A 19,297-nucleotide genomic window follows, 5' to 3' on the forward strand; every position below is an offset into this window, starting at 1 on the left:
TTTGTTTCAGTAAATTCTAAATTAGTTTCAGTGTTTTAAGTAATCTAACATAAGTAAGTCATTTATATTTATAGAGCGCTTTTCCAGACCAGGGTCACAAACCGCTTAAACAAATAAAAAAATACTCAAAATATATATTAAAAAAAGATCAAAGTTTTTCAGAGTTTGTACATTTGTTTAAGTAAATTCTAATCTTGAACAGTTTTTTTTTCAGGCGACTGCATTTTCTTCTTACTTATGAAAAAAATATTTTGTGGCAAAGATTCCAAAGATTATTTTTTTTTGCACTTCTGGGCCACCGTAGACCTGGGTATGCCCCGGGGCTTCCTCCAATTTAGGAAAAAAAATAATAATCTTCAGCAGACGCTCTCATACTAGATGGTATTGTTGATTTAGATTCATACCGAGCAGACGAAACAACACAGAACGAATTGAAAAAAAACTTGAGTGACAAGCGCCTGAGAGTCGTGGACGCGGATCGTGCTGCTCGCAGCTGGACGCCATCTTTAAACCCCCACAGAGGAGGCAGCAGCAGCAGCAGCCACCGGGATGACCAACGCTCTCCCTCCAGGGCTGTGCTAGAAGTCCCCCCCCCCCTGACTGCCGTGGAATCCCGCTCCACGGTCGCCCCCCCCATGGATGACATGTACCTGCGGCAGAGCACACGAAGAAGAAGCCGAGCCGCCGAGTGACGATGTTAGAGCCACAACAATAGAACAACAGCGTCGTTAGCATTAGCAGCCTGCGCGGTTGTTGCTGACGCTGCAAGCGGGGCTCCCGCGTCCCTCCGCCCGGCACTTTAAATCACATTTCTCGACGCGAATCCTTTTTCCTCTCGCCGGGCTCCAGCTATAGCTAAACAAAAAAAAAGGCTAAAAAACGCCCCGGACTTCCACCCCCAGCGGCCCGGCCGGAGATGCGTGGAAGATGTCGGTGTCGGGGCTGAAGGCCGAACTGAAGTTTCTAGAGTCCATTTTCGATCCGAATCACGAACGGTTCCGGATTATCGACTGGAAACCCGACGAGCTGAGTTGCCAGTTCAACGTGACCGGGGAGAAGCCGCTGATAATCCACTGTAACATCACGGTGAGGAAGGGAGAAGCCCGTGAACGCACCACCACCGCCGCCACTTGTTTTTGTAGCTAAAGCTAAAGTTAGCTTCGGAGCAAAAAAACGATGTGACGCCGGAAACACAGCCGCACACGCCGTGACAGCGTGAGACGCGGACGGTGGAGTGTTAACGTTAAAATGTCTTGTGTTGTGACTCGAATTCGACGGTGTGTTTGCGACGTGAATCGATATTTATCGAAGGTGTAAACATGCTAGCTGTGTGTTGCTAGCTGCACTCCCTATGTCGTCATCAGCAGCTTCTCTGTCCTCTCCATCCATAACAGTTTAAATTAAAACAACTCTTATCTTGGAAGTACAATGTTAAAAAAAACAACTAGATGAAGATATTTATTGTATTCAAAAACAAGTACTATTGGCTGCAAAAAAATGTGCTTTGTTCACAACTTCTTACCACATTTATAACGAATACACAACGTACAAAACACGTTTCTATCCTTCAACTCATAATTTAGTATGAAGAAATGAAATAGTATTTCGTCAGGAATTGATCTTTATAACTAACACCTTGTAAAAATATACATTTTGTTACACCTAACATGAATATTATATATATATTGGTCCTATTTCATCTATATTCTTTATCTTAGACTTGTGTCATCTTGTACTTTCTTTTATAGAAACGTTGTTCTTATTAATTATCGTCTGTATTACCGTGTATTGCTATTTGGATAAACAATTTTCAGTAAAGTTCTAGCTATTTAAGTTGGTATGAGAGAAGCAGAATGAGTGCACGAATGCTCCTACCCAGGTGCAAAACAAATAGACTCAGGGACTCATTCATCCCTCGGGCTATTAAATTGTACAATTCTGGGTTCGGGGGCAGGAGTGGAGTGAAAGTATCTGGATGTTCTGTTCCATGTTAGTCTTTGTATCTTTGTCTTTGTTGTTTTTCTTTCCTTGACCTATGTCCTTTGTCTTTGTCTTTAGACTTAGATTGTGTCATCTTGTTCTTCCTCTTTATGTTCTTCTTATTTTATTTTTTATGTATTATTTTTTATTGTTTATCAAAAATTGCTGGCTATTGGTAAAAAACAATTTCCCAAAGCAGACCTCCTGAGGGATCAATAAAGTTTTACCTTACCTTACCTTACCTTATGTAGGTAGAACTTTATCTGTCTAGATCAAAGAAAAACAAAACAAAGACAAAGGATACAAAGACTAACATAGAACATCATGATACTTTTACTCCACTCCTGCCCCCAAACTCAGAATTGTTCAGATTTAAATAATGCTCCAACAAACATGAGATAATATTTTTTATAATAAATGAACAATCAAATCAAACTGTAAATACCTGAGAAAAGGATGAAATAATGCAACACAAAATATGCTATACTTAAACAAAACCAAGGAAATTTACACTAAATGTAAATTCAAGTCAAAGTAAACATGAACATATTCAACACTTGTTTTTTTGATTACCTTAAAACAGTAAAACATATTGGGATGAGTTAGGATCAGCAACTTTTATTGCCAGTGTTGTAAACACAATGTAGGATTTATTTTGGTCGCAGTACAAAATTTAAGATGACACACAAAATAATCAATAGAAAAACAGAACCAGGCACGAGGTTTATAATAAAAAGATATAGCAACGTTACTCTAAATTTGAAAATCAAAGATATCTTGTTGTATTATCAACAACCAGATTAAAAAAAATAATGAGAATCTTCAAAATCTTTTAATCCTCCTCAGCATATGTCGCCTACAGAAATCCAAATGTCAAACAAGCACTTTAAATAAATATAATAAATAAAATAAAAAATAATAAGAATTACTTACTTACTTACTTTAATAGTAATGCATGTATAACAAGGTAAAAAAAAATCATTAATGTCATTCATTGGGGAATTGAACAAAGACTTGTTTTCTTTGTGATGCTTTATTGATCCATTTTTTTTCATGAATGTGATTTTTATTATGAATATAATTTAATATAAAATGTTATCATCTTTCATTATGTGGTCCCTTTGTTTGGACCTGGTTCGAGTTCACATCTCATTTTGTGTAGGACGGATGTCTTGCTTAGTCTTCAATTAAAAAATCCAGTGATGCTCTGTGGTAACTTCAGTTTTCACTGTCTTCAGGAATCGTATCCTTCCACGCCACCAATATGGTTTGTGGACTCGGACGACCCCAGTTTGACTCAAGTGTTGGAGCGTTTGGAAGACGTCCGGAAGGGCAGCACCCTGGTAACTACTCTCTTTGTTATTGGGATGTGCGAGCAAATAAGAAAGAAATTTTACAACATCTATAAAGTTATCATTTGCAACTATTCGAAACTTCCCAATCCGCAGTGGTCAGCACCTATCAGTACACATAAGGTAGTAGAAATATTTATTTAAGGCTTAATCCCTACATCGAGTATTGTGTTTGCACAAGTTCTGTTCACGTGACTTGTCTAGTTTATGTGAAATATTGACACAAAATCTTGATGACTCCTTATACTTATCGGTGTTCATGTTCACAAGACTCCGTAGAACAGCAGTTACACCATAGAATATACACTCAACAATAATAATGCGCTTAAATCCTGTGAAGTTCTACTGAGCACGCCCAGTTACACTGAAGCATGGCAAAGGACAACATGAAAAGGCCCAATCCGTGGTATTTAAAATGGTGTTTCTATCTCCCCCTAGTGTTGTGGTATAACTGCAAAGAAATAAAACAATATCACAGTTTTCTTGTTGTTGAAGAAGAGAGTTGCTTTTTGTGATAGTTTACAGTTGTATCCTCCTTGAATCTTCAAATATTGCGTAGTAAAGAGAAACATTATGAATACGGCTAGAGAGATATACTTGCTGGTTCCCAACCTCTGTTTCGGAGACCGGTACGAATCCGAAAATAAATTATCTAATTTGTGTTGTGCTGATAAATACTGTATTAAAGAGGTTCAATTTTGGAAAAAAAAAAAGGCAGGATTCATTCCAACGTCATATTGGCATGCAACTCTTGATTTGTCGAGATGCAATTTCAGTTTAGTTTACTAAATAAAAAAAAGTCAAGTAGTGAAAATAATCAAACAAAAACTCTATACCGGACCATAATGTGGCAAAGAAACCAGTGAAATGTGATTTTATAGACTTCATATTTGGTTTCTGAAGGTCGTGTAAAAACCCTGTTTTTAGCTCAAGGCTTGGTTGTGAAAATAATGTTGACATTCAATGTGGTTTAATTAAAAGGTTGGAAAATGTTCAAAATGAAACTAATAATTTAAGAAAATGCCAAAAAAAAGAATGTACAATTGTTACATGTTGTCGCTTTAGGTATCTACTGCTGGAATATTTGTTTGTTGGAGAGAATCAAAAAACGAAATGCTTATTTAAACAGGACACAAATGTGAGACCAACCATGTTGCCTAAATGCTGAGGTGGAGAAATCAAGCCCTCCCAAGTTTTGCCCACCGAAACATTGCTATTAATCTTGACAAACTAGAAAAGCTTTGGTAAAAGTCAAGAGGATACTTTATAATTAAAGAAATTATAAATGACTCAGTTGTCAGGATGTTCTGTTCTATGTTAGTCTTTGTTTCCTTTGCCCTTTTTCTTTGATCTATGTTCTTCTTTAGACTTAGATTGTATCATCTTGTTCTTTCTCTTTATTTCTCTTTGTTCTTGTTCTTATTTTATTATGATTTATTTTTAATGAAACATTTCGGGATCAATAAAGTTCTACCTTACCTTACCTTAGTTATGAAATCAAACATTATTGCACCACAATAATAATGTGTCCATAATTGACTATGATCCAGACCTGGGTGTCTGGAACCGCATTTGTACTGACTGCAAACTTTCCATTTGCTATGGATATTGCAGTCTACACATGAAATACATGTCGGAGTTTACCCATTCCAGATGAAAGCTGTTGTCTTTCTGCACAATTTCTGTTCTGTTTTTCTCCACATGAAACCTTTTGAGTCACAAGGTTTCACGACTCTTGGTCCCAGAGTGCACAACAGTGACATCTTGAATCTGTTCCTTAGTAAAGACTTCTAACTTTAGGAAATGAAGACGTCGTAGCCTCGTCTCTCCATTAAGTCTCCAGGCACGATTCCCAGTGGACCTTCTCAAATGTCTGTGTTGACTTGTAGTCGAGCATACCTGTAATTACAACTCAACCTCATCAACATCACACTTAATGTCTTCCATGTCATTTACTAGCTTTGTGTTGTCGTAAACCCTTTTAATGTGAGATCGTTCCAACACCACAAAACAAACGGGCCTCACATGTACACAACATATTTTCCTCCTTGCGTATTCTTTTCCTGAAACTACTTTGTGTGGACACGACTTTCACGTCCCTTCAGATGACTCGTTCTTTTTTTTTTGTAAATCCTCAATGGGATTCTTGCGCACAGAGAATATCCTTCGCTGTGTTTTAACAGCTTTGATCTTGATGTTCAGAAATTGGCAGATTTCTCATCCAGATGCTACTCATGCCTCCTCGACACAGCAGATACACCCTGTTTGTTCTCTTCCCCAAACGGAATGTTCTTAAAAACGAGGGGGGAAAACAAGTAGCACATACCAAAGCAACAACTGCGCTGAGAATATAAATAGAATAATAAAGAACCTCTTTGTGTTGGTATCTTGAATTATTGATCAGCTGGTTGGTTTTTCAGACATTTGTTTAAAGTTGAGCACATTGCAAAGGAAGTTGTATCAGTTGACTGACACTGATAAGATCACTTTTGTGCGAGTGTCGTTTACCCTTTCACAGATGTTTTTTGGTTTTCTTTCTCGATTCTGTGGCTTGAATGACATTTAAAGAAGCACAACCGCTGTTGTTTTTTTATGTCGGTTTACTGTCTTTGGGCTCGATTTGTTTGAACAGGATTCAGGGGATGATAACACATGAAGAATGATTCATTTCCTCTGCTATAGGCGTCAACACGTCTACCCTTTGTGTTTCCCAAAACTAGGCTGATGCTTATGACTCCAGAAAATTATGTTTTTAAATAAAAGTTTAAATAAAGTTTTTTCTGCCGTTAATGTTTACGTACTAGGAGAAGAAAACACTGATTTGATGATTTTGATGCTGTTTTTTATTTTAAAATAATTGGATTGTTGTGCAAATATGCAACAAAATAAAGGTATGTTTCTGGAATATATGTATGTTAAAAATGGTCTCAGCCTACACACACGTAGACGCACTCTTGTGATTATGCAGACCTTGTGTTGATCTCAAGTCTTCTCTCTCATTTAGTTGCTGCAGCAGCTGAAGAAGCTAATTTGTGACCTCTGCCGGCTCTACAACCTTCCTCAGCATCCAGATGTGGAGATGCTGGATCAACCGCTGCCTGCCGGGCCCGTGGGACCAGACAGGAAGGTACGATTTTAAATGATGTTTCTGCCACTTTTGAAAAGGGATAGTTAATCCAAAATGTCACTTATTTTCTACTCAATCTCTTGTGAAGTTATCTTTGCCAAAACGTGGTTCACATTTCGTAAGTAGGTAATTTATATTTATATAGCTCTTTTCCAGACAAGGGTCACAAAGCGCTTAAACAATCAAAACAATACTTTAAAATATATACTTTAAAGGTCAAGATAAAACTGAGAACAACACAGGAGTTCCAGAAAATCAAGGAAAAGCCTGAACAAATAAAAGTGTCTTAAGATGTTAAAGTCTCTGCACTTACACAATGGTAGCATGTGGAATATTTAAACTGAGTAGCATTTTAGCTTCTGCTAAAAACAAGCTTTAAATATAGAAATAGTTGTTCTTTCCAAAAATTTCTTTTGTCAGGGTTTAAAACCAGTATTGCCATTGAAGACGAGCAGTATGTAGGTATGTGGATGTGATATGGTATTGCGATGTATTGCAGGAAAAGCATTATTCCGTAACAGTATTCGTAGTATTGTTGAGTACTTGACTCTGGTGTTGCAGAATTTACAGACCACATGACTCTTGACGGAGTCGTAACTGCTTTCATTTGTTTTGAAACCAAAATATGTCCAAAGCTGTCCATTCCACTGTATCCTCTCGTCCCCAGTCATTGCCGGGATCTTCCAGGATTTCATTCTTCCTTTAGCTGTGGCAAACGTAATGACTCCGGCCATCTAGTGGCTGGAAGTTTAAATGCATTACAAATAAGAACAATTGTGTGAATATTTGATTAATTGTAAATAAAATAAAAAAGGTTTATTTAATACTAATATTATTTACTATTAGCCATTATGCCACATAAAATGTGATTTGCAAGCCAAACATGAAAAATGAAATCGATAGTTCTGTCGCAAATCGATACAGTATCTAGAAAAAAAATGTAATTGTCTGAAAACACGGCAATATATAGACATTTTCTAACGACCTTGGATTTTTTTGGGAGATGAAATCGGAATATAGTGACCTGGACATTCATTTCTGCCTGATTTCTCTGCTAAGAAAATAAATTAAATTTCTTTGAACTATGAGTTAAGGTTTATCAGCTTCACGTACGCGTCATCGCCACATTACAAGGAATCTCTATTGATTTATTCTTTTTCTTCCTCATGCCTCTCTGTTTACGAGACTTGTTTTTTTTATCATCCGCTAGTCACACGTATTCCCTGAAAGCCAATGAACCACCATTTCACAGAATCTCGGTTCAACACTGCGACTCCTTTGCCTCGTGTCCCACTTGTATGTTCTCTTGTGATCGTGACCTTTTTAAGTCACATGCTCGGTAGCTTCCACTCTTCTCACTTTGCTTGCTGTCATTTTGTTCGAGACTCCTGAACCTGCAATCTTTCTTGTTTTGTTGGCTTTGCAGCAGAATGGAACAGAAGAGGTCACATCAGAAGAGGAGGAGGAGGAAGAGATGGGAGAGGTGAGACATCACAGCTGCTTATTCACACCACTCTCTGTAACACGTCTGCGAGGCGGCGACAGAGAAGCTCTGTGATTCACAGAGAATAGCTTTTGGATTAATAACTTGGTTTCATTTATACTGGTGGGTTTAAACTCCATCTGTTGAATAGTTTGGCTCGAGAGGTCAAACAGCGGCTCTGTTTACACAGCCACCGTCCAGCGGGAATTGGGTCAAGCAATTTAATGTCCTCTTCGGAAGCGTTGCACCAAAATCAGCTCGGATCGGGACAGAATTTGTCGGATGTTTCTCAATAATGGTATTTATTCTTACATTTCCATTCCGTAAAATACTGATTTGTGGTCAAGACAATACAAAATAATGGTCACAATATATTTATTGTTAAATATAATATTAATATTTATTTTATTTATCTCTCGCCGTCTTCTTCCGATTTGTCACTAGCCCTGATAGATCATAACAGTCTTGAAGACGCAGGTTTGATCCGACTTAATTGACATTGTCATTTTTAAATGATCACTTTAGAGATCCTATTGTGTTAGAGCTGCAGACTTGCCTTCTCCTGACTTGTTTCTGTATTCAGTAAAGTCATTTATTCTGGTTACACGGCTTCATACCTATGATGTAATGGCTTTTAAACTGCATTATGCACAATAACATAGACACTAAAAACCCACTTCGACACAAAGCACAGATTAACAGCAATTTGTATCTTTTCAATAACTATTTGGTCTGTAATAGTTCTGTATAAATATCCAGATGTTAAAGAAAATGCAAATAAAATCTTAGAAAGACTGAGGTAGTACATTCTTAAGGATGACATATCTGGGGTAAGGTTTCAATGATGAACAAAAATCGGTAATATCCTAAGAAAAAACACGAGAATGTAGCTTTAATCTTTGAGCTGGGCAATTGAATTGAAATTAAATCATGGACACGAAATTATCATTGACATGTTTATGTTGGCGTGTTATTTCCAGGACATCGAAGACTTGGATCACTACGAGATGAAAGAAGAAGAGCCCGTCGACGGTAAAAAATCCGAAGACGACGGCATCGAGAAGGAGAACCTCGCCATCCTGGAGAAGATCCGCAAGAACCAAAGGCAGGACCACTTGAATGTAAGCAACGATGACTTTGAAGGAGAAATGCTCCAAAGTCCTCAATGAGTGAAGTATCACTGCTGTGTGTTGAAAGAAAAGGAGCAAACATGACTCAATATAGTACTTTGTTAGGAGTTGTTGACATAAAAATGATGTTTTCTGCAGAAATTTAGAAGGGTTACCAAAAGGTTGTGTATTATATAATTGTGTTATACGCTTAACATTTTGTGAAACGCAAGCTCTAAATGTAACACAAAAGCTGAAGGAGGTGGTGAGAAAATATTTCTATTCTTAGTCCTATGAAAACAAAGATGGTAAATGGTATTTCTGAAGTAATTTCACATTGTTTAATGATCGCTGCTGTGATTATCACTTGTGTGTCGCTATGTCCACCAGTTATTATCCTGTAATCTTCACATGCGATGGATTTCGACACGCATAGTTAAATCGCCATGTGATGAAGCTCCTTATCTGATGCTTCATGTTTGATTCTGAGTGTCAATCACGTCCCTCAGGGAGCCGTGTCTGGTTCCGTGCAAGCGTCCGACCGCCTGATGAAGGAGCTGAGGGAAATCTACAGGTCTCAGAGCTACAAGACAGGTGAGGCAACAAGCGAACAAGGAAACCAATGTTGTTTTCCTTTCCTCTGCACTCTGATGAATACAAGTCACAATCTGACTGCAATCTATCAGCAAACCAGAATGATTGTGTAGGTTTTTATCAGCTCTCTGATCGCAGGGTGAAGCTATCCTTGTCATCTACTTGAGAACAAATCAACGTCCACAAACCCGATCTTGTCTGGAGTTTAATTTACATCATTATAGTTAGTGTTTGGATCTTGAAATGTCCCTGCATTGAAGAGTTTTAATGTGATGTACCTTTGCACAAGTTTGACGATGAATTGGGTTCTATAAAACACCTTCCATACAAGTTATAAAAATGCAGATAATGAACTAAAAGTAACCAATTAATGAATTAACTAATGCAAAACAATTAATTGAAAATAAGGAAAATCAGAGTTGAACTATATTTTAAACTAAACAAAACATTCAGTTTGATTTAAAATGTTTTTTTCTTAAATTATAAAATCTCCTAATTAAGTAATTTAATTTAGAATTTGATGTTACTTTTGAGTCTAAGATTAAAACATGAACTATTATCTTAAGAGACCCACTTCAGGCAGAACATGAAATATAAACATAAATTATGAAATGACATTCGTATGATCACAAAGGAAAGAAAGTGTTTGTTTTTTTCAGAAAATGGGCTGACCTTCTCCACCTTTATTTACTTATTATTGTTTTTATCTACTGTTGTTTTTTTTTTTAATTAAGAAATATGTGTTAAATATCATGTCCCCATGCCTCTCAAATCAAGTAGCTTGGATCTTGCCACGAAAGACAATATTTATATGAATAATAAGGTCTCACTGCTACCTTTTGGTTTTCATGTTTAGTTTGACGTGTCTTCTCTAAACTGTCTGTTCTCCTGTGTCCTCCAGGAATCTACTCCGTGGAGCTGGTGAACGACAGCCTCTACGACTGGCACGTCAAAATAAGAACGTGAGTAAGAAAAAGGGTTGCACGTGGTTTTCAATTCCCTAACATGACTCTCGAAAAACCTCCAGGGTGGACCCAGACAGCCCGCTCCACAGCGACCTACAGGTCCTGAAGGAGAAGGAAGGGATGGACTACATCTTGCTGAACTTCTCTTACAAAGTGAGAGATGCCGCGCTCGTTGTTCTGATGAACAAGTGTTGATCAAATCATTGCTTTTCTCTGCAGGACAATTTCCCGTTTGATCCTCCGTTTGTGCGGGTGGTGTCGCCAGTACTGTCTGGAGGGTGAGTTTTCTTGTGTAAATGGAGTTTATTACCGTCATTTGGAATATGGAACCAGCACAGAGGGATCATTTTGACTTAAATCATCTTGCTTAGTGTTTGTTCTATTAATATAACTTGTGTTTCTTCTCTCTCCAGGTACGTTCTGGGTGGAGGGGCCCTGTGCATGGAGCTTCTCACCAAGCAGGTAATTGTGTGGATCGGATTAGAGATGTTTTTCTGATGGCTCTGAATCCTAAAACACCCGCTCTTTGCTGTGTGCAGGGTTGGAGCAGTGCCTATTCCATTGAGTCTGTCATCATGCAGATCAATGCCACCTTAGTGAAAGGAAAAGCCAGAGTCCTGTTTGGAGCTAATAAAGTAAGTTGATCCTTAGGATTCCAAACTCTTGTCGATTCACGAAACATGTCCATCAGTTTTACTCTAATTAGAAGTCTCTGTTCAATTGTTGTTAACCTTCTCTCATCCTAAACACTGACGTCTTTATAGATCATCATAGTAACATGAACATTATTGTACTTTGATTTTGAGATAACCATCCACCAGACTACATAAGACAACCTGGCAGAGTTGACCTAACCTGTTCTTTCTTTACAAAATTTGAGTTAAACAAATTTTACTTTTTTAAAAGATAGATAGTTCAAACTAATTACAGTCCTCTATTCTCCATAACAAAATAAAGTAGTGTTTTTATCTTGCATTATGATTAATTTGAGTTACTGCGTTAAGCTGTCTTTTCAGTTTTTATTTGTTACTGTCAAATCCATACTTTTTTAAGTCTAGTTTCCTCTGAGTTTAGGTCTAAATATTGAATTCTGGTTTTAGTCAATCGAAAGTGCTGACATCTTGAATACAATTGTACTTTTAATTAAATAACCAACATTTTGTGACAAACTTATTTGAAAATTGTATACATTTCTATTATACCCTCATTGTTATAAACTGAAGAATATTGTCATTTAAATAATGTTTTTTTTTTTTTATCTTACGCTGATATCAATTGTTAATTTGTTCGTTAGGTTAAATCAATTAAGTAAAATTCTGTTAATTTAGATTAGATAGAAGAACTTTATTGATCCCTCGGATCTCCTTCGGGGAAACAAGAACAAATAAAAAGAAAAAGAAAGAACAAGACGACACAATCAAAGTCAAAAGATAAAGAACATAGATCAAAGAAAAACAACAAAGACAAAGGATACAAACATTAACTTAGAACAGAATGTCATGATACTTTCGCTTCACTCCTGCCCACAAACTCAGGATTATACAATCTAATAGCCCGAGGAATGAATGAGTCCCTGAGTCTATTAGTGTTGACAGAGGATGACTGTCATCATCATCATCATCATCATCATCATCATCATCAATTTGATTTGTCTCATGCTTTTGAGCGCGCCATAGTGACCCGTTAATAAAATGTTAGTAAAGAGTTTATTCACAATGTTTTATAGACTAAATTAAATGATGATCTTGTTTTGGTAAATAAAGGGACATTTATATTAATTTAACATTATATAACCGTAATATTTTTTTTTATTAGGCCGCAGGTTTTTTATTCTTATGAATAACCAGTAGTGACGACGGGTCAATCTCTTATCAATTGATTTAATGAATGAATGTATTAACTTTATGAATGAAGTATCACTGCTGTGCATGAACCCGCTCTGAGCAGACCATGGCTCGTAGGATTTCTCCCTCAAGAATGTGTCTGTTTCTGGGTAATATAATATAAAGTGGTCACATGACTGATGATTTATGTTGCATCTAGTCTCTTGTGAGTTGTTGTATTCTTATCAAATACAATATTGTTTTCATATAATTTTTTTGTTAATTGTATGAAAAAGTTAAAAACCTCAAACGTGACTATGGTGACGGAAAAACTGGTCTCCAGAAATCCATTAACACCTTTTCTTCGGCCTCAAGTGTTAATCATCATAACAACGCTAGGATTCAGAGAAACTATTCAGGAGCGTCAGCTGCAGCATAGATTTACGTCCAGAAATAAAATGTTTTGTTCTTATTTTAAGCTTGTTTTCCCAATACTTTATTTATATCTTGAATCTGTTCTTCAGAAGGTTTCTTCCTGAAAATATAATTCCCTCAAGACTAGGCCTGAAGTTAAGCACAGGTTGAGATCACGCACAGAGTGAATATGCAGTGAATCTGTGATAATCTTTTATCTAAAATGACTGGAGGAAAATTCACAGCATCCTGAAAATAAGTAAAATACTTCTAATCGATGACCTTAACATTGACACGCAATAGAAGTTACATCATTTTTCAACTTATTAGTATTTTAATAATGGTTTTAAAAAGTAACTATTTTAATGGTGTTCTTACTAATGCCTATTCTTACCTTTAAGTGACAACGCTGAAAGTTAAATTTGGATTACCACTGAAACTTTAAAACAAAAATGTTTTTGTTTTCTGATGTGATTTGCTATTTGAATTTATACGGCTGAATAACAATTGTACATTAATAGCGAACTTTTGCATCAGCAGCTTCATTCTTTACACTTGATCACATTTTCTTTTCATGTAGATCAACTTTTTTAATCACTCTGGTTCACAGCAGACGAAGAACAAAGTTCAAATAAATGGAACATGGTTCATTTGATGACAATGTGCAAATATAAAGAACATAGAACAAAAGGAATCAACACAAAGAAAATAACACAAAGATTAACATGGAATAACTTCATCCTTTCACTTTGATCCTGCCCTAAATTCACTATTATACAATCTAATATCACAAGGAATAAATGAGTCCCTGAGTCTATTAGTGTTGCATCATGGGAGGAGCATTCTTCTTCTCTGTTCCCTGATAACGGTGTTCAGAGGATGACTCAGAGATTTAATAACGTAACCTAAAGTAACGTATTGTAATGTAAAACTTCCTTTTTGTGTGTTTTTAATGCAGAACCAGTACAATCTTGCCAGAGCACAGCAGTCCTACAAATCCTTGGTTCAGATCCATGAAAAAAATGGTAAGTTTTTATTTTTTTCTATTATTTTTAAGGACCCTTCAGATGTAAAATAGCTACTTAAGGGTCCCTTTTGAAATCTTGTGGCATTTTTATAATGTTTTTTTGTTTGTTTATTTTTTATTTTTAAGATGACGAATCTAATTGGTTAGAAATTCACTAAGTTAGATCGTCAACTTATCAGAGGTGATCACCTGTTTCTACTGTCCAGTCCCTCACCCTGTGTCTTTGTCTCGCCCCCCCCCCAGGATGGTACACACCCCCTAAGGAGGACGGCTAAAACGGACCTTCCCTCTCCCGCTGTCGGTCCACACGTCTTAGTTTCCTCCTCTTTTCCGCTTTTTTTTGTTCAACCCCCGGAGTTTTTCATCGGACACAACTTTTGATTTTGGTTTTATTCACCTGCGACTCATTTCTTCTGGTATTTATCTCCGACGCTTCACCACAGTCTGGCGGTGAAAAATCCATTCCCCGGTGGATCCAAACGACTTTGGGCTTTGCCGACGAGCATGCCACGGATAACGTTTGCCTGCGGTTTTCGAAAGGTGTGGCATGGCTTAATCTCTGTGGTCGCCACAGCAACCGGTGACATTGAAAGACTTTTTGGAAAAAAAAAAGCGGCACCTTTTGCTCTACAAGAATGTGGCTTTTTACGCTTTTCACCGACACTGGCAGTGAAGGAACTTTCTTTTGAGTGAAACTTTCAACGGCGCCGCCACCGTTTCGCCAAAGATCGGACGCCTGGCATCATCACCGTCTTGGAACCGCCGCCGCGACGCGTGGCAGATCTCACTGTTATCGGGTTCCGACCTGCACACCTGTCCTGCTGCGGGCGGATTCAAGCGGTTCTTACTGTGGCTCGGCCGCAGATATTGCAATCCCTTTGGATGAGCAACAGGGGGCGCCACAACTTCTAAAGACTGATAAGGAAAAGACTTGAGGAAGTGAAAAAGAAAGATATACCTTGTTTATATGTAATCTGAATGACTACTGCGATATTTGCTCTTTATTTTTGAAGAAAAAATGATTTGTACTCCTCAAGTCGTCGGTAAAGGACGACGCTCCCTCGACCTCCCGAGTACAAAGATCCATAAGTTATTTTGTCACGGCATTCCAGTTGTTTTTTGGTCCCTCAAGCCCCGCCTCCCTACCCCCCCGCCCGACCCCCCCACTTCAAACCAGATAAACCTCAGAAAGACTCCGAGGGCTTTTCCCACGGAGAGTTGCGTCACCTGCTGTTTTCGTCGTCGGTTCCAAAATTAAGCGAGACGAGGAAAACGACCTTTTTACCTCTCAAGAAACTGCTTTTTCTCCGACCTCATCACAAACCACAAGTTTTTTGGAATTCTTCAGCAATAGTCAGAAGGACACAGCTCTTCCCTGAGGAACCCACCCACCCACTGACCGACCGACCGACCCCCCCCCCCCCCTTCTGGACCTGCAACCTCTCCCGACAGTCACTGTAGCACCTCAGCACTGTCGACCCGTCAACGTAATGTGAATTATATGCAGATGACTGTCTGAAATATGTTACAAGTTTTGTTGTGGTTGTACTCATCCGCCTTTTTAAAAAGTCCTGAAAACCAGCAAGAAGTTCTCCCATTCCGCTTTCTGTGAACAAAAAAAAAGAAAAGTCCCTCTTTGTTGCGTTCGAATAATGGAGCTTTTTTTTCCCCAGCATTCCCTGGAGAACTCAGGAATCTATACCGCACAAAACGTGTCCCGAGAAGCGTTCACGAGACGAGCGAATGCGCCGAAACCTTGACGCCCCTTTAGAATTTTCATGGCAAAACAAAAAGACGGTAAAGGATTAGCTTTTCTTTTCATTTTCCATTCCGTAAGTCGAGCTTTCGTGTCATTCCCTCGTTTGCAGGTTCCATTCCTTTATTCATCCGAAATGTTGTCGATCTGTCGTTCAACCTTACAGCAGTTTTCACTGGGAAACAAAAGCCGATCGCATGGGCTGTCTGACGGAGTTCGAGTCGTTTATCTCTCATCCCGAACTATCCTACGAACCAGAGTCCCCTCGGAGCCTCCGTCTCTGGGGGCCCCGACTCGAGCGGACTCTGGACTCTTGCGTTGTTGACTGCGGTGGCCGGGGTTCAGAAGTGATGCACTGTTGGCATGCTTTGGTTTGTTTTCAGGTTGCTTTCCCTCCCATTGCAAGGGTGATTTCTTCTTTTTTTTTTTGTTTTCTTTTCCTTTGAACTTGTAAAGCAATTTATAAACTTGCATCAAGTTTATGAATAAAGAATTTTATGACTTACGTCTGTGTCTGATATCACCGTGGTAACCAGGCCTGTGTTTTGAACTTGATGCAACTTTATCGTCGGATCTCTGGTCCAAACTTAACTACGGAAAAAGGGTTGAGAATTGGACCTTTTAAACGACGTGGCATTTACGACAAACGCATCATAGAAACCTTTTCTTCTCACAGATGTGTGAAATAAGTCTGTTTGAAAATAACGTTTGCAGGTTGACTTGTATTAACTTGTTTTTTTTTATTGTTTTATTTATTTTTAATAATCTTAACCAACTATGGTTTCAAGAGAATTCATTTTGATTCCGTTTCTGCTGTTATTTTTATCTTTTAATTTTGATGAAGGTTAAGTTTTCTACCCAATTTTATTTATTTTTTCAATAATTTTACTCAAATTTCTATGAATCCTATTACAAGACAACAGCTTGTGAAAAGATTTTTTTTTTAAATGTTAACTCAAAGAAGAATTAACCCATTTTAATATATATTAATTGAATTAATACACGTTTAAACATGTATCCAAGGAAAAATATATTATTTATTTTATCAAAAAATGGATAAAGATGTTTCATCGAAAACTCACTTCATAGTTTTTATTTGAGTTGAATTGTCCTTCCCTGTCACAGATCTTAAGATCCTACCCATGACGCCTCACTCTGTGTTTGTTGAGATGATTCAATGAGTTCCTCCTTTTGAAAGTTCTTCCAGCAGGTCGACCTCATGTGTTCTTCTCTGCTGCTGAAGATGATGGTGAGTGATTTATTTGTCAAATCGATCCTGTTGAGAGAATCTCTTAGTGTTTACTCTCTATTGTAGCGCCGCCTGACGACCACTAGATGGCAGACACGTCCCGTCTCTCACTTGACTCCACCCTTCAGGTAATTCTGAGATTATTTCATTCAAGGCTGACTGAGCATCTGGGTTGTTTCATGTTGCGGTGGGCGTGTCCATTATGGGATGTTTTTCTCCTTGTCCGGCTCTGGTTATTAAGAAAAATGGGTGAGATTCAGACTCCAAATATCTTGTGACCCATTTAACTCAGGTCTGATGAATCGCATCCTCGACCGCGTTCGACTCCATTCTTGGCTCTTAAAAGAATTATTTCATGAACGCGACTCCTGCACAACAGGCCAAGCAAAAGGCACAGATTTCCTGGGGGGTACCCTTGTGTGGGGGGTGGGGGGTGGGGGGGGGGGGGTCTGCCCTGGGTCTTCCTCCTAATGCAAGGTTGAAAATTGACAAGGTCTTGTTAACCGTTACCAAACAAAAGTGTTTTCTTCAACATCATATTTGCAGTTGTTAGTCTCTGTAGGATCTTTGACATCAACCATCTCAGATCCCTGGTCCTTTATGCGTCTTATGGGGAAAATTATACAAGTTGTCAAGTCAAGCCAAAATGAAGGGGCAGGTGAAATATTTAAGAGTCTTTGCCATTATACAACATTTGAAAATATGATAAAGATAATTTGACTATCAATTCCATGTTATTACATTAAACAATGTTACATTTGATGCAAAATACAGAAAGAAAATAGGACATTTTAAAGTATCAAGCAAAGTGCAGAGTCTGATTGTTATAAGTATATGATTCGTAAAATAAAGATATGAACAAAAGTTACTAAAAAATTAAGAGAAAAAGTTGTTTGAAAGGATATTTAACAAAAAATACTAAGGTGTCTTATGGGGACAATTATACAAGTGGCCACTTCTGAAGGTTGGTCAAGCCAAAAGAAGGAAGGGGCAGGTGAAATATTCTACAGTATATAAAACGTGTGAAAATACCACGATAAAGATAATTAAATGATCAAATTCATGTGATTACATCAAACAACATTCAATTGAATGCGTAAAAAAAAAGAACACAAGCAAATAGGACATTTCAAAGTGGAAAGTCTAATTGGGAAGTATATGATTAATATAAACTCAAATAAAAGTAACTAAAACATGAAATGAGATAAACTTGTTTGTAGGGATAATTAACCAAAAACTACAGTATATTTCTTTTATATTTTTCATACAGTACTAAAACAATACAGTTGTGTTCTCTCAAAGGGTTCCTTTGAAATAATGGATCAATAAATCCCTGGATCATTTCCTTTGTGTAACCTCTCTCCTCACTGACGAGCCTCGCATCGAACCCCCAAACTTGCTATATAAAACCTAATAACCAATACAAAGCCATCCGTCTGCGGCAGCGATGACTCGGAACCACAGGAGAATAGATAAGTGCTTCACAGATCCATGTTAATCCAGTTAGTGAATCACTAGATCCATATTTATGCTACCGGTCGACCTTGTTATCCCACTCTTATTCGAGGCTCTTTTGAAAACCCGGCGTGGAGAGCAGACCGTCACCGGAGGAGAGACGGCAGCCTGTGTGCGACTGAAAAGTTCAGAGTCGCTCAAAGCCCAGTGGAGCGGTTTCTAGAACCAGCTGGAGTTGTTGATGCCCTGCAGCTGCACCGCCGTGTCCTTCAGTTTGACTTCAGTTTAAAGTTTCTTCGAGTGAGAGTCGGTTTTAGTGACATCTGTGGGAAATCACAACCTCCTCCAAGGATGATAAACCACTTTATAAAAGTCAACTATGAAATTAATCGAACACCCTCAACTATTCTTGACTCGCAGTATATTCTCATTACAGATAATATTCCCCATTAAATATTGAAGGGAAAAAAGCATACACTATTAGTCTTGATGTTAATAGAGATTAATTAATTATGATCGGTATGTATCATGATACAGTGTCTTCACTCTGACCACTAGATGGCACTGTAGGTTTGAAAATAGTGCCAGGTTTTATTGAACTTAACCAAACAAGAAAAAGGAGAGAGAGTGACATCTAGTGGTTTTTCAAAAATCATGAAAAATACACAGTTTAAAAAATAGGGTTGTCACAATAATAGATTTTACGGATACCAATACACTGGAAAAAATACTCTATACCATTTTTGATAGTATAAAAGAAAATATAAGTTTAAAATTAATGCTGTGTCTCAAATCAAATACTTCTCTTAGTGCACTGGTTAGTATGCATCAGGATAGTGTACGTACTAACTAGTAACTAATTCTCCACAGATGGTATGTCTCAAATCAAACTCTGCTGCTACACACTAACAGGAAATGACGCGACAGCTTCTTCTTCTACTACTATTTAAGGATGATTTCAAC

General features: G+C 37.8%; 1 protein-coding gene across 1 annotated transcript; it reads left to right on the forward strand.

The window, feature by feature from the left end:
• Positions 1–579: 579 nt before the first annotated feature.
• Positions 580–16,135, forward strand: LOC148076249 (ubiquitin-conjugating enzyme E2 Q2-like). Its single transcript, XM_087793159.1, has 13 exons — positions 580–1,086; positions 3,219–3,323; positions 6,337–6,459; positions 7,886–7,942; positions 8,923–9,063; positions 9,561–9,645; positions 10,547–10,607; positions 10,673–10,763; positions 10,830–10,888; positions 11,024–11,072; positions 11,150–11,245; positions 13,806–13,872; positions 14,118–16,135. The coding sequence occupies exons 1-13, from the start codon at positions 928–930 to the stop codon at positions 14,147–14,149; spliced, it is 1,125 nt and encodes a 374-aa protein (XP_087649285.1). The 5' UTR covers positions 580–927; the 3' UTR covers positions 14,150–16,135.
• Positions 16,136–19,297: the final 3,162 nt, after the last annotated feature.

Source organism: Callionymus lyra, chromosome 6, assembly GCF_982586985.1.
Source record: "Callionymus lyra chromosome 6, fCalLyr1.hap1.1, whole genome shotgun sequence".
NCBI lineage: Eukaryota > Metazoa > Chordata > Actinopteri > Syngnathiformes > Callionymidae > Callionymus > Callionymus lyra.